The 14,780-nt window shown below is 28.7% G+C and overlaps 1 protein-coding gene across 3 annotated transcripts in view; it reads right to left on the bottom strand.

Moving 5' to 3' along the window:
• The window catches only part of LOC129983753 (protein FAM13B-like), a 60,601-nt gene that overhangs the window by 29,671 nt on the left and 16,150 nt on the right, over positions 1–14,780 (bottom strand). For all 3 annotated transcript variants that reach the window (XM_056093367.1, XM_056093368.1, XM_056093366.1), the window contains exons 7-11: positions 14,185–14,368; positions 12,913–13,058; positions 10,706–10,770; positions 6,123–6,196; positions 4,555–4,752 (exon numbers count right to left, since the gene is read on the bottom strand). In XM_056093367.1, the coding sequence (XP_055949342.1) occupies positions 4,555–4,752; positions 6,123–6,196; positions 10,706–10,770; positions 12,913–13,058; positions 14,185–14,368 (667 nt within the window). The remainder of the gene's footprint in view (positions 1–4,554; positions 4,753–6,122; positions 6,197–10,705; positions 10,771–12,912; positions 13,059–14,184; positions 14,369–14,780) is intronic.

The following is a 14,780-nucleotide window of genomic DNA, read 5'->3' as shown; positions in this document are numbered from 1 at the left end:
ATGTTTTTAATTTTAAGTTTAAATAGCATTTTGAATTAATTAATGAAAAATACCATAAACAAGTTCTATGCACAGTTTTTCATTACTGAAATAATGAAGCAGAGGGATGCCCCCAAGGAAGCTTTTGCCCCGGGCCCCAATTAGGCTAAGTCAGGCCACCCTGGACATAATGAACACTCCCCTCAAAAAAAAAGAAAAAATTATATTCTTATGAATCTGTAATGTTGCTTCCCAACGAAATAATGATAAGAAAGACAATTTTTCTTTTCAACTTTTCAATTTCTTTTTTCAACTTTCATAAGAAAGACAGTTTTATGAACAACTCCTGTTGGATGCTGGATCAATAACCCTCGGGCTTGGTGATGAATTTGGCAACAAAATGGAAGATTCTAGAATCACCAAGAATTTAGGTGATAGGATCAATAGGATACAAATAATGACAGTCCTTCAAGAATTTTCTGTCTTGGAAATTGTAAAAGGACAACAGACCAAGCAGGAGTCACTTGTATAATATGTCAATGTTGAATCAGTAGGATCAGTCCCACAGGCGGCAGTAGAGGTTTGCCGAAGGGGGGACGAGACAAATCTAACGGGGGGCAAGCACAATTTCTCTAATTTGGCTTCAAAATAACACATAATAATTAATTTTGACATTTAATTAAAGGAAAATAGATATTATTTAATTAGAAAATAGATATTAATATCTTCTTTATTAATTCAGATACTGACCCTTCCTTTCATTGTTAAAAATTTAAAGATATTTGTAAAAAAATAATCTCAGTTATTTTTACTGACCATCAAAAGATTGCCAATATTTTTTATAAGACTCTTGAGATTTACTTACACTAAGATCTAATTTTGGAAAAAAATATATCATTACTTCAAATGCCTTTATATTATTTTGGGGATTCAAATAATAATTATCTCAAATAAGATGTATCATCTAATTAGGAAATTAAGGAAATTCGTATGTCACGGGGTAAATATATTCGATATGAATATTCTATGAATTACTATTTTTATCATCATTTTATCAAGACATCTTTATCTAAAGACTGTTAAAAATTTAGAAACACCTGAAATTATATAGATTTTACTGCGAAGAGTAATTAAAAAAAAGAAAGAGAAAATTTTTAAAAAAATACATTTCTCGATTACATAATTTTAATACTAAATACAGAATCTGAAAAATGTAGGTAGTAATTTATTTAATAAATTTAACGAATATCCGGATAAACTTTTTTAGTATAGCTAAAAAGCTACCATACCACATATATTTACGATCAATTAGGCTGCAAAATACCAATATTTTACTGCTAAATAAACTTAATTTACAGATATGAAATTTATTTATTCCAGTGATTTATAATGAATTCACAGCTACAGCAAAGTAAAACTTCTTAGCATGCATAATGCACAAAAATATTGAGAGAAAAAGAGAGTTTTATTAAATTGAGTTTGACTATTAACTAGATTTTAGTCAGAGAATTCTTATAGTGAAATAAATAAAATAAATTTACCAATTCATTACTGAGAAAGTAACTATTAGATGAATAAAATAGCGATTAATTTTAGAACTATTATTCACTAATTCTGAATTAGGGAAAATATGGCCCTAATAATGTATAATATAAAAGTATATTTCCCTAATAATTTCACTTGCATATAATCTACATACTTGAAGAAAAAAAAAATTTCTCATGACTTATGACAATATTTTAGCCGAAAGACAAAAGATTAATTGGCAAAAATACAACTTCTCATTCACTTGCCATTTTGTTGGTTGTTCTGCCAAAAGTGATGCAAATTATAAGCTGAATGAATGACATTTGAATAAGATGTCTGAAAAATCTGTGGACTACCATCGCATTCAGTTCCATCCAGAAATTGTCAACAGAATGCAATATCTTATTTATCTTGTAGGATATATTGCCAAAAATAATGCAGATTATAAGCTTGATGAATGACATTTCAATCAAAAACATGAAGATCTATGGACTTAGTTTTTTTTGACATCCATTGCAATGCATTCATAGTCGGCCAATCAAAAATTGTCCGCAAAATGTGGCATCTTATTGACCTGCCACCCTATCAATTATTTTTCCAAATATTGTCAAACCGCTTTAACCATTACTTGAATATTTCAACTGTTTACAACATATTAACTTTAAGGTGGTTTTCAAATTACTCTATATGAGACTTTCCATAACTATTATGAAGTGGTGAAGACTTTTGCCGACGGAACTCTCACTGTCTTGCTGATGGGGTTGGGGGGCTCAAGTAATTGCCAACAAGGGGCAATTGCCCCTTGTTAGCAAGGGGCAATAGCAAGGGGCAATTGCCCCTTGCTAATGCCATCTTTGATCAGCCCAGAAGTGGAGTGGATGCCACTTGATTAGTCACTGAGTATTGAGCCATGCACCTAGTTGTGGAGTCAAGTATTGAAGCAGTATCGATTCATTGCTGAGGAGACAGTCATAGAGCAGCAAGTCGGCAGTTGAATAAAGTTAAAGCAAAAAGACAGTGGTGAATAGCAGACATTTGAAGGAACCATCATGAATAATTGTGAGAAGTCCCTCTCCCTGCCGAGTTCTGTCTGGCCACTTTGTGTGCTGTTGTGGTTATTTACTATTGATTAGCAACTTGTAGACTGATATTTATCGTAAGTGCTGCTGTTTATAGATTGTGTATGCCTTAGCTGCGTTTTTAACATCTGTGCTCTCATATTCGTGTTAATAAACGTTGTTATTTGTCACTGAGCCTGCTGACTGTGTCACCATACATCCACTACACTGAATCTGTTGATAGTTATTGAGTTTGTGGCAAACCTTTCATAACAATATCTTTGGCACATAAAACAAATCTAAAGAATACAATGCTGGCATTGAAACTATTCAAAATAAGTATATTTTAGATAAATAAAAAAAGTAATAATTATCTCATTCTTATGATAATAGTATAGGCAATGCTATCTGTGAAATGAAGAATTTAAATTTACAAAATTTACTTTATAATTTTATCAATCATAGTATCATAATTTTATCAATCATTTATAAATCATAGTTTTATTTATTTTTGTATTTCACATTATATGAATTTTATACTTAATAAAGTATCTGGTTTATGTGCTTTTTTCCATTACATAAAGATCTCATTTCATCAACAATGACTGAAGAGCCAATGATTGAAATTTCATTTGGGAGCCAATTCACTAGGAATATGATTTTAATAAAGTAAATTATATGTGTCTTCTCCCTAAGCATAACATTAATTAAAAAAAATCTTAATTTAAAGAAATGTTGAGATGTTCTATTTTAAATTCCATTTTAATGATTTTTGTTTATTCACATGAAAGAATCCTTTTGTGAAAATAAGATGATCCACAAAAAATGCAAGAATCATATGTTTCTGAAATCTTTTGGTCATTATCTGCATATTTTAAAAACTATTTGACAGAAATTGATAAAACTTAGAACATAAATGCTTTAATAGTCTTGCTTCTTCGACTGGTTCAAAAACTTTTGCGGTTTTTCTATTCAAGAAAAATTTTAACTTATGAATTTAAAAATTAATTAAAAATATAAAATACACTTTCATATTTAAAAAAAAATGCAGATTAACTTTAATGTTGCTTATTGAATATTTTAATATAGATTAAGAGTTATTATTAAAGTTTCAGATATCTTGAAATATACTGCAAAAAAGGAAAATTGCACTTGATGTAAGGATCAGAAAATTTCAGCTGCTTGTAATGTATCAATTTGTTTCACAACATCAGAAAATGTTGTGTGCTTTTTAATTCAGATATGTAATCAAAATTGGGTATTGCTATTTGCAAACATCGAATTTGAAAAAATCTAAGAATGAAGACAACCAATTAATTATTCATTAACTTTAGAGAACATATTTCACAAAATAGGTATAGATAGGCAATAGGTATTTGAAGCTTCATTGTACAGTAATTAGTTTCAAAATAAAGAGCAAAGCGGTGTTTGCATACTTTTTTTTTTATGGACTGCATCTTTGAAGTTACAAAAAATTATAAGACAGAACTAATAATTTTGAACAGCATTTAGATTATAAGAATATCTTTGGCAGTATCTCACTCAGTCAAAGTCAAATCCCTAAGAATCAATAAAAACAATTATAAATACTAATGATAAAAAAAAAAAAAAAACTTTCAAATTCTCTTAAATAATAGTGGAATGCAACAGAATTTTTTGTCATTTTTGTCCTCCCCCTCCCCCTTCAATGAAAGTTTCTTAAGGTAAAAAGGGAAAATTTATAGACATTTTATTACATTTAAAATTTTATTACATTTGAAAGTGAAAAACAAAGTACAAAAATTTGATAGAATAATATTATCTTAATAATAATATAGCAAAGATTGTGTGTAAGATGCAGTTGCAGGATTAAATTACAAATACTCTAAATTTTCATGAAATTAAGATTTAAATAAATAAACTAATATAAAACAAAATAAAAAAAATTACAGTCAATGACAGGAAATAAAAAGAAATTTAATTTACATTTCACAGATATATGATGAATTACCTTTTCAGCTAATGATGAATAACTTGAAGTAACAGGGGTAGTTTCAGATAAAGATGATTGATTAGAAGAGTTAGACACAGATTCAGTCAATAACGAGTGAACTGAAATTGAGGATACTTTGTCTGATAATGATGAGTATGATAATAATGATTCTTCTTCCATAATGTAAAATTCTTTTCCCAGAGAGCTTTTCCTTTCCTAAAATACATGTTAAGAATCAGTATATTGTTAATCTCATATTGTTAAGTACTTCATACAATACTCATAGAACTTTTAAGATAAAATATCTAATTATAATATTTATTAAATAATTTAGCTCTCCACAATAGCAGAGAACCAAATTCATCCTAGATAAAATATAAAGGTAGATTAAATTATCTATAGGAGGTTAAAGAAATAGAATTGTCCCAAACATGAAGTAAACAACACAAATTTTTAGAGGAATAATCAGATAGCAGCATTATGGATATTTTATTTCCTAATTTTAAACACTACAGGTGTTTCTAAATTATTTTGTATAAGCATGTGTTGTCTAATAATTTTATGCTATCTCATTCACATCAAATAGATTTCCATTGACATATCATGACCTTAAACTTCTTGATCATACACAATGATTGTCCTTCATTTATTTACAACCTTTTCCTACAGGATCTGTCCTGTTTCTAATTGATATTCTCTCCAAGCTAATGCTTTCCTAATATTAATATGAAATCATGGCTAGGATTCAGTATTGTAATTTTTACAAACTCAGCAATAATTTATAATTTTTATTTGTTATTGTATTTTCTTTTCAATATCGATTGTTATAATAATAGCAACTATTATAGTATTTTTATGTGCAAAATATTCAACCACAAAACACTGAGAAGTAAAATAAGTATGATTAGAATTGTAAAATTAAAAGAATAAATTAATACAAAGAGCATTTGAGATATTAAAAACTTCCTAGAGTTGTTACACAGAAAGAAATTAATAAATATGATGAATGATGAAGAAGAAAATAAAACTTGATTCCAAAAATGCGAAAACTACATTCTATGGAAATGTATCATGTCTGTTTTTGATGATTGCTTGTGAATAAATCCAGATGAATGATTTGATGCTATCAATAGAGAAATAAGAGAAACTCGGAATAAATGCACAATGACTAATCTTAAGGTAAAAGTGGTGATCTATTCCTATCTACCCTTTTCCTAAAAGTTGGGAAGAAAAAGTTATTGAAACTTCAACTATAAAAGGGTTCAGCTGGAAGACAGAGAGGTGAAGGCTACCAGAATCGGTATGCTGAATGATGTTGAGATCTGAAAAATTAAATGAATACGCAGTAGCACCGAGAAATTGTCTGGAAGTGAAATCTGCTATAGATGTAAGATGAATGGCATGAGAATAGAATTTCAAAAGCACTATGGCTTGAACAAAAATTGCAAGAAACAATAATGAATATATTTTGCAAAACAGAGATTATACAAAATTAAAATCAATTCAAAAGGTTAATTTTAATCTTTTAAAGATATAAAATCAATTAGATATAAAAGAAAAACATTGTAAATAAAATTCCTTAATACCTTTGGGCTTCTTGATGAAGTTACGGGAACATGATTTTCATAAGGCAAATCTTCGGATGCGTGGAAAGAAACATCTGTAAGGTAAATAAATTTTTAAAATGAGCTTATAAAAATATATTATGCATGGAAAATATTAAAGAAAAATTTATTACACCATTCTTTAATTTGTTCTAGCTGTCAATAATTTTACTTTTACAAAACAATTCAATGTTTAAGTTTACAAGAATAATTTAAGAACTACACAGAGAGTAGAGACTTTCGCCTACTCTCAGTGGTAATTTTGCGTACAGACGTTTGTGGTGGACACTTCAGGCGATTCATTAAGTAGAAAATGAGAGACATATACAGTCAACATACCTTTAATTACACTTAAATATTTTAAATTTACACTTAAAGTTGCTCTTAAAATCACAGTTCTATTTGATTCCTATTTGTCTTTTCATCTAGTCTGCTTACAGACTTCTGCAGAGTAGAAATTATCTCATCATTTTTCAAATGTTTATATATAATTCATTTGTAATGCATTTGTTTTTTTATCCCCCCCTCCATTTTGAAATTGCAATTTTTAGAATAAGCCCCCCCCCCTTGATCTAAGTTCTTTTGTCATCTCAAAAATTTCGACACCACTAAAATTTTTTAATCTATCTAAAACCAAATATTTCGTAATATATATTTTTTCTTTAAGGTTTTCAACCTTGGTATTTTTTTTTAAGGAAAATCCTCTTTCAGTTATGGTCTGAATATGGGATGATACCAATAGCAATTTAATTATTTCCCACACTTTCAGGTAAAACTTCCATTGAATTGCAAGTCACATCAGTCAAAAAGTTGTTAGATTCTTTTAAAAAGATTCACATCTTTTTTCTTAAGTCACTTGCTTAGAACAATAGCTTGTTTGGCCATTCCACCAAGATCTAAACAACAGTTGAAAAGAGAATTATTCAAAACTCTATGAATGAAAATGAAAAAGTGTCCTAACATTCATGTTTCAAATTACTCATGTCTTTCCAAAAATACTTTATTCCTGATCTGTAAACATTAGTATCCTGGCCCCAAAGAATCCTGTAATAACTTTGATGACAACAGCATATTAATATTTGTTTGAAAAATCAAACTCAAAAATACTGTTAACAGTTATTAGGTTTTAAGAATAACATTTTTCATAGTATTGAAAGTTTTTAAATAGCCTTTTTTATATCCTGTGTCAAAAATGGATAATCGTTTGAGTAGTATATAAAAAATGTTTAAATAATTTTATTCAGGAAATATAACTCATTTTTTTTAATAATTCCTGGCAATTATTTAGATTTAGTGTATGAAACTTGCTCCTTTTTTTTATGTTCTAAACATTTATCAACAAGTTATTCAACATTTTGATCACTCATTCAGCAACAGTCACATTCTCTAGAAATCTGAGTCTGCAGAAATTCAGAAAATGTTAAGATATTTTCTCCTTTTGGCGAATTTCTAAATAGTAATACATATGTATATATATTAGATAAAAAAGGATTAAACATTCCATATGGATACTATTTTGCTATGACAAATTATTTGTCAACAACATATCAACAACAAATTCCCAACTTTAATAGCAATTCTGAAAATTTTCTTTCTTCATTCAACAAGACAAAAACTTCAAACTTTTTGATGACTATTCATCAAAATAGATAAAATCATTTGTAAATTCATTTTTTTATAGAATTATGAAATATCTACAGTTAGTTCATAAGTAACTACAGTTATGGCATGGCAATGAAATTTAAAAACATATATCTGGTTTTAATCTCTTTTATTGATTCAAAACCGAATGTCTAAATGCATTTGGATATTTCAAAGATCTGTTGAATTACACCAACAGAGGCATCATAATTTAGATAAAATGCTATAGTATAGCAAACGAGTTATAATTTTAAAAAATATTTCTACAACTTTTGCTTTAGGTTAAAAACAAAAACAAAGTGGAAGAAAAAAAAAGGGGGGGAGGCAAACAATTAAAATATGTTCTTATATTTTGTGGAAATAATGTATTTTTCTTTTACTTTAAGGTTTGGAAGGGGGCTCAGGGAAAATAATCTCTGATGAGTTCTCCAAACCTTCCCACATATTGCATTCTAAAATGTCACCTTCTGATTAAATTGAAGAGTTCATTGCGGCATCATCATTTGATTATAGACATTGTGAAACTTTTGTTTTTATGAAGGGAGAACAGACATAGAAATAATGCAGTTTTCACATAAAAAGCTTTCATAGAGGAAATTGTGGCAGTATTTAATGCTGTTTTCTACGTTGAAATATTTTATGTTATAATGGAAGTGGGAACTGAATGAAGCGAGATGGTACAAAATTTTGAAATATTTTCTGTACTGGCGATATTATTCGCCTTAACAGGACAGGTTTTTTCAGCTTGTTATAAGTTGAAAGCCAGCTGTGTTAACTGAGTCGTGCCATTTCATAAATTAGTATAACACATGCAGAAAAAGAATTCTGTTAATTGTTAGAAGTTAACTGGCAGAGATGTTATTACAGAATCTGAAAGTTTCTTATTAGATTAGAAGAAATATCAGTTAGATCCCATTGGATGGATATTCTTTTTTAAATGCAGAAGGGTAACTGTTTCTAGCTACAGTGATTTTGGATTTCACAAGCTTTCAGACTTCCACATGAGAATCTTCTGATAAGAATCTGAATAAGAATTATCTAATTTTTTTATTTTTGTTCATAATATTTTTTTTACCTGTTTCCAGGAGAAACAGTTTTAGGATAATAGTGTTCACCATTAAAATGAATACATTACATGTCAAGGCCAGCTTCTGCACAACAAGCGCATGTTAGCGAATCATGGCCAAAAAATTTTAAATTCCCAAAACATAGGTACTGGAAGCACTTTCAGAGGTTTTGGATAAATGTTCTAACAGATAGGCATATATATCCTGCTTCAATGTAGTGAAACTGAAAGTTGATACAAGATATTTTGTGTTCAGGAGCTGGCCATCCCTCCAAATTACAATATGCTGCACATGGGTCATTCCCTCACTTTTTAGTTTTTCAATAATCTCTTAAACTAACATGTTCAACTATTCACCACTCTTGAATAGTCACCAGGATATAACTCTTTTAGGTGAAGACTGGCAAGAATAGGGAATGTTCATAGTGATATCAAGTTCATAACTTGTTTAGAGAATCCTACTTCAATTAGAAGGTCTCCAGATATAAGTTTCTTGATGGATTTCACCTCGCCAATGCTGCCAGAAATATTCTTTTCAACAAGAAGTGGTGCTATACCATGAAATGTTTCTTTCAAATTGATTGATTTCGACAATGAAAAATTATGTTGAAAATTTAGTATATTATGTTGCCTACTGAAAGGAGCATGCTTGGACTTCCTCATATGACATGGATAGGAATTCAAGCCCAAAGGGCATTGTCCAACATGAAGCCCCACAAGGAAAGGCAGCCACCGGCACTGGACATTCCCAGCCTCTGCATTTACCTTAATGCTAGCCAGAACCTATAAACTGAGAGTCACCTAGAGAAACAATGACCATCCTTTATACCAAGCCCAAGAAATTACACCCTCGCTTAATCTTTAACAGACTAACAACTCAGGTGGCTAACTATCATTCGACTGATATATCCAGGATCAAGTGAACCACCTGTCTAATGAGTTGCTATACACATGCAGTTTCTGGCTGTCCATATAAAGAAATAAGTAAACAGAGTGGCAAAAACTTCCCATGGAGAGCTCCCTCACTTATTGTTGAGGAATAGAAGAAAGAAGAAAGCAGCAGGCTAAGGGGAGGAGAATTTGGAACGCAGACCAGATCACTAAGGTACCTCGGTATCATAAGGCACTTCATACTTGAAGAAGGTATGCCCCTGAAGGCATTCTTTATTTGCAGTAATTCTGAGATAAATTATTCCACAAGAAATATTTTTATACTATCTTAAAATTCATAATTTCATCTTCTCAATCATGCTAATTTCTTTTCGTTGCAATTTTCCTTCAATTTTGGAAAAAATAAAAAAATAAACTGAAAAATTGCTGATGATTTTGAAATAAAGAAGTTTATATATACTCTATTGCTAAAATGGCGAGGCTTTCAATTACAATATTTTAATATATTTTAGCAACATCTTTTGTTAATTTTAAAAGAATTCTAAAGATTATTTATTAAAAATAAAAATTGCAACTGATAGAAAAATTTTGTAAGCTAAAATATTTTATATGTTTTCTGCATTAAAAACACATTATTTAAAAAAAACATTTGTATATAAATGCATCAGGATTCTGTCAACTGTTAATATTAAGTATATTAGAACTTACTTTTTTGAATACAGAAATAATTAAAATTTTTCTCACATATAATGAAGTATAAGTATGGGTTTAATGAAGATTTTGTGACAAGCTGTAAGTTTTTCATTAATAATAAGAATAAATTTAAAAAAAGGAAAATTTCAATCCAAACAACATTTAGTAAATTTATTAGTTTCACCAAAATTTCTTTCCCTATTAACTTTCATTAGGAAATTTTTAAAAAGTTGCAGAAAATGTAATCATTAAAAAGTAAATTTAATAAACAAACCTGTGACATCTTTCGAAGGAAATCTTGATTCATTATTACTTGTAAAAGAGTGATCTTGAGACTTTCTGAAAGAGAGATTTTTTTTTTTTTTTAATATTTAACAAAATGCACAAATTTTGAAATTAAATTTAAAATATTTCCTCCTTTAAAATTAAGAATGGTCATTCAAATAACACAAGAAGAAAATATACTTATGTTGAAATGTAAGAGATCATTTTTTTTTTCATATAATGTGACTAAAATTAATTGAGGATTTAAAAGTTTATCTAAGCAATTATTTTATGCATGAAACAAAAATATAACATTCAATATAACAAATTTGAATAATATAAGATTTCTGCATTAGCAGAGAATTACATCTTAACCATTTTCCTTTATCTACCATTCTACCATTAACTTTCATCCTTTTTGATGAAAGTACAACAAATAACATTTTTTTTCATACTTGCTTATTCTTTGCCAAAATAACATTTCTTACTGATGTAAAATTTAATAAAGATCTATTCATTATGCATTTCAACATTTTTAAAATAAGCTGCTGACTATCATGTTTGAATAGCATATAATTTTATTGAATATTGATTTTGTGGAATGTAAGTCTTTCAATAATTTGACACTTCTTATGCCAGCACTCACTTTATCAATTGCAAAGCAAGATACACTATTAGAAAAATCGCACTAACATTAGTACCTTACTGAAGAAATAATTCCAACTGATAAATTTTCTCCCAAACATTTTTAAAAATCCTATTTTACTAACTTATGCATATCAGATGCATAAAAAGGAAAAAGTGGATCATTGGTCTGATACATTTAAAGATATTTGCTTAATTTTCTCTGTAATGCATATAAAACCACTTCAAAATGTATCTCCGTTATTTAATTGCATACTCCTAATAAAAATATTATCACCCCTGCTTCTGACATAAAAATTAGAAGCATTAGGCAAGGGTGTGAATGCCATGAATATACAATTTTCTTTTCAGGATCTCAGTATAGTTAAAAAAATATATATGCTCTGAAACTTTTTGATTGGCCAATTGAATCGAAAATTTATGATAGAGCTACAATTTTAGAAACAAGCTGATTCATGTCTCTCCCCCCCCCCTTAATTTTTTTGTCACAATATTTACAAGCATGCAAACATACAGACCAACAGATGATCAACTCATTCACAGATTTGGTTCAAAATTTTAATTTAATTTCATTTTTTTAATGCTTTTGATGACTAGATTGCCCACTCAGTCTATTTTAGCACTTATTAAAATTTTTCTTTGAATTCTATTTTTTTATATCTTATTTCCTCTAATTTAATAAATTGCTAAACCACTTCAAATGATTTCTAATAACATTTTCAGCTCCATTAATAAGTGGAACATTGAATCTAGTACAATTGTAAAATTATTCAATGAACTTGAATATAAACAGTGAGGGATATAGCGACAAAGGCTATTATCCCATAGTAGCAAAAAAGTGACAGTTAATGGATATCAAAATATTTGAGGGCCTGAATAAAGATGCTTAGATGATATCTGCTTGTGAGAGCATGAGACAAAAGAAAAGCAAAAGAAATGTTCGATGAGTTTTCTTCCAGAGTGCTTCTCTGTAGACTGTTCATTTTGAACATTTTAACAAGATGTGGGAAATACCGTTGTCTTCATTACATTTGATGTACAAGGGGTAGTCTGAGAGATTGAACCTGTGAAGACTTGGAAGAATAATCATTTTACAAATCACACATGAAATAAGTTTATCTAATCCAATTGGTGATTGCGCTGATGTCTGGGAAACTCCAGATCAAAGCTAGATATTTGCCCTTGTGATAATTATTCAATGAAGCAGTCTGAAATGCTCAAAGAGTAATTTGTTTATATTTTACTGTTGCTATTCAGCAATCACTAATAAGAGCAATTTCTGTACCATGTATGCTAACATTATCTTTTAAGTTAGATATTTGCCCCTGTGACAATTATTCAATGAAATAGTCTGAAATGTTCAAAGAGTAATCTGTTTATATTTTACTGTTGTCATTCAACAATCACTAATAAGAGCAATTTTTGTGCCATGTATGCTATATTATATATATTTATATAAAAACAAATTCAAATAAATCATAGAACATTAAAGATATATTTTTTTAAGAAAATGTGCAGATATTTACAATATATATTTTTAAAACAAAATATCTTTTGTTTTAATCAACTCACAAAGATGAGAAATGTCCAGAGCCATCTTGAGTTAAAGAATGAGATAGTGAACTCAATTGGAGAAATTCTTCATATGCAGGTTCATTTGGTGTGCATAAGGGACCAAGACTCCATGTAGACAACATTGCAGTACTGCTACTTTTAGCCTAAAATCAAACAATTACATTATTAAAAACTTATTTCTTAAAAAGTGTATTGATTTTACAGAAATTCAGAAAAAATGATCAAGTCATATATTGTTTCAAATAATTCAGGATATAAATGTGATATTCATACATACATACATGCAGAAACATATTTTCAAATAAACTGATTGGTGAAGAAAATATTAAAATAAATTTATATTTTCTTTGGTTCATTTCAAAGAGATGCTGGTTTCTTAATTTTTTAAAGATCAATTAGTTTTGTTTAGATATGTACATATTGAAATTCTAGGAATTTCTGTGTTTATTTGTTGTAATTAGGGTTGTGTTTTTTTATTGTGACGCTTTAAAAGAATAATTTTATTTACATTTTAACTAAAGAAATTCAACATTTGATTTTTACTATGAGCTTCACCTAGGCAGTGTGAGAGAAAGTTCTGAAGAGGAGAGAGAATAACTTTTTTAGAAGCATATCCGGATGATGAGCGGGTGCCGCAATTACATCACACACAGCCTCAACAGGGTCTGTAGTTTATAGATATCTGATATGATTTATGATAGATATATATGATTTATAAGAGGTATATATGATTTATGATAGGCATTCACTATATACTTTTTAAAGTTTCACAGTTGAAAGATTTCAGTATGATCAGCCAAATTTTTGATATACAAAATTACTTTTCACTTAACTCTTCAGCCATAGGATATAAAACTGATGGAAGCATATTAATAAGCAAAGAAATGTCAGAAGACATATAATAGCTAGTGGAAGGTAGGGAATTGTCAAAATTGTCCAGCTATTCAATAAATTATCTCTAAAATATTTATAATGAGTGACATTCTCAATGTGATTTTGAGAGGGATTTTCTGATTGAAAAATTTAACAGGTATTTGAGATCTAAGAACAATAATATCCAATACAACATTTAAATTGTCAATATTCATATTTTATATTCCCTCTACTATCATTTAAATAAAAAAACAAAAAATGTGGAAGTGAGAATATACAGTTTTACAAATCAGGGGTTGAAAAAGAAAAATTTCTGGTATTCCAGGTATCATATTTTTTACTGTTTTAACTTACAGAAAAAAAAGAGAAAGAGAGAAAGGAGAAATATCATCTTACTTCTGGCCAAGACGATATCATTGCAGTAGCTTGACATGTTTTGGATACATCAGAAGCAAAACAAGTATTGCAAATAAAATTGGTGGCATCTTTTCTAAAAATTTTGTCATGCTCAGATATAAAATATGTCACTATTTGATTCGTAAGAGATTGCTCTTTCAAGCCAACAAAATCTTCGGTTACCCTGAAAAAAAATAAAAATTTCTTTAAAAAGAAAGCTTTAGAATTCTTTGGTCAAATAAACAATAGTAAAAAATTAAGTTGTATTTATCTTCTTATTTAATGGATCTAACCAAGTAATAATTTAAAAATTATGTATATAATATATCCAGTTATGTTAAATGACAAGCTTTTTGTTGCCTTTTCAACTACTTACAAATAATTATTTCCACAAACTTTACAATTTTCTTCATAATGAATAATGAAATCAGAAAATATAATTGTTGGTTTTCACATGTTCAGTTCTCAGATGACAAATGAAAGTTCTATACTCCAAATAGACTTAGGAATGATAAAAAAGTATTTAATATACAATTTATAATGTTCAAGATATTTAAGGCCATTCTAACTGCAAACTCAAAATAACAATAACGGAA

Source organism: Argiope bruennichi, chromosome 9 (genome assembly GCF_947563725.1).
Source record: "Argiope bruennichi chromosome 9, qqArgBrue1.1, whole genome shotgun sequence".
In the NCBI taxonomy this organism is placed as follows: domain Eukaryota; kingdom Metazoa; phylum Arthropoda; class Arachnida; order Araneae; family Araneidae; genus Argiope; species Argiope bruennichi.
This window is presented reverse-complemented; position numbering and strand designations above follow the sequence as displayed.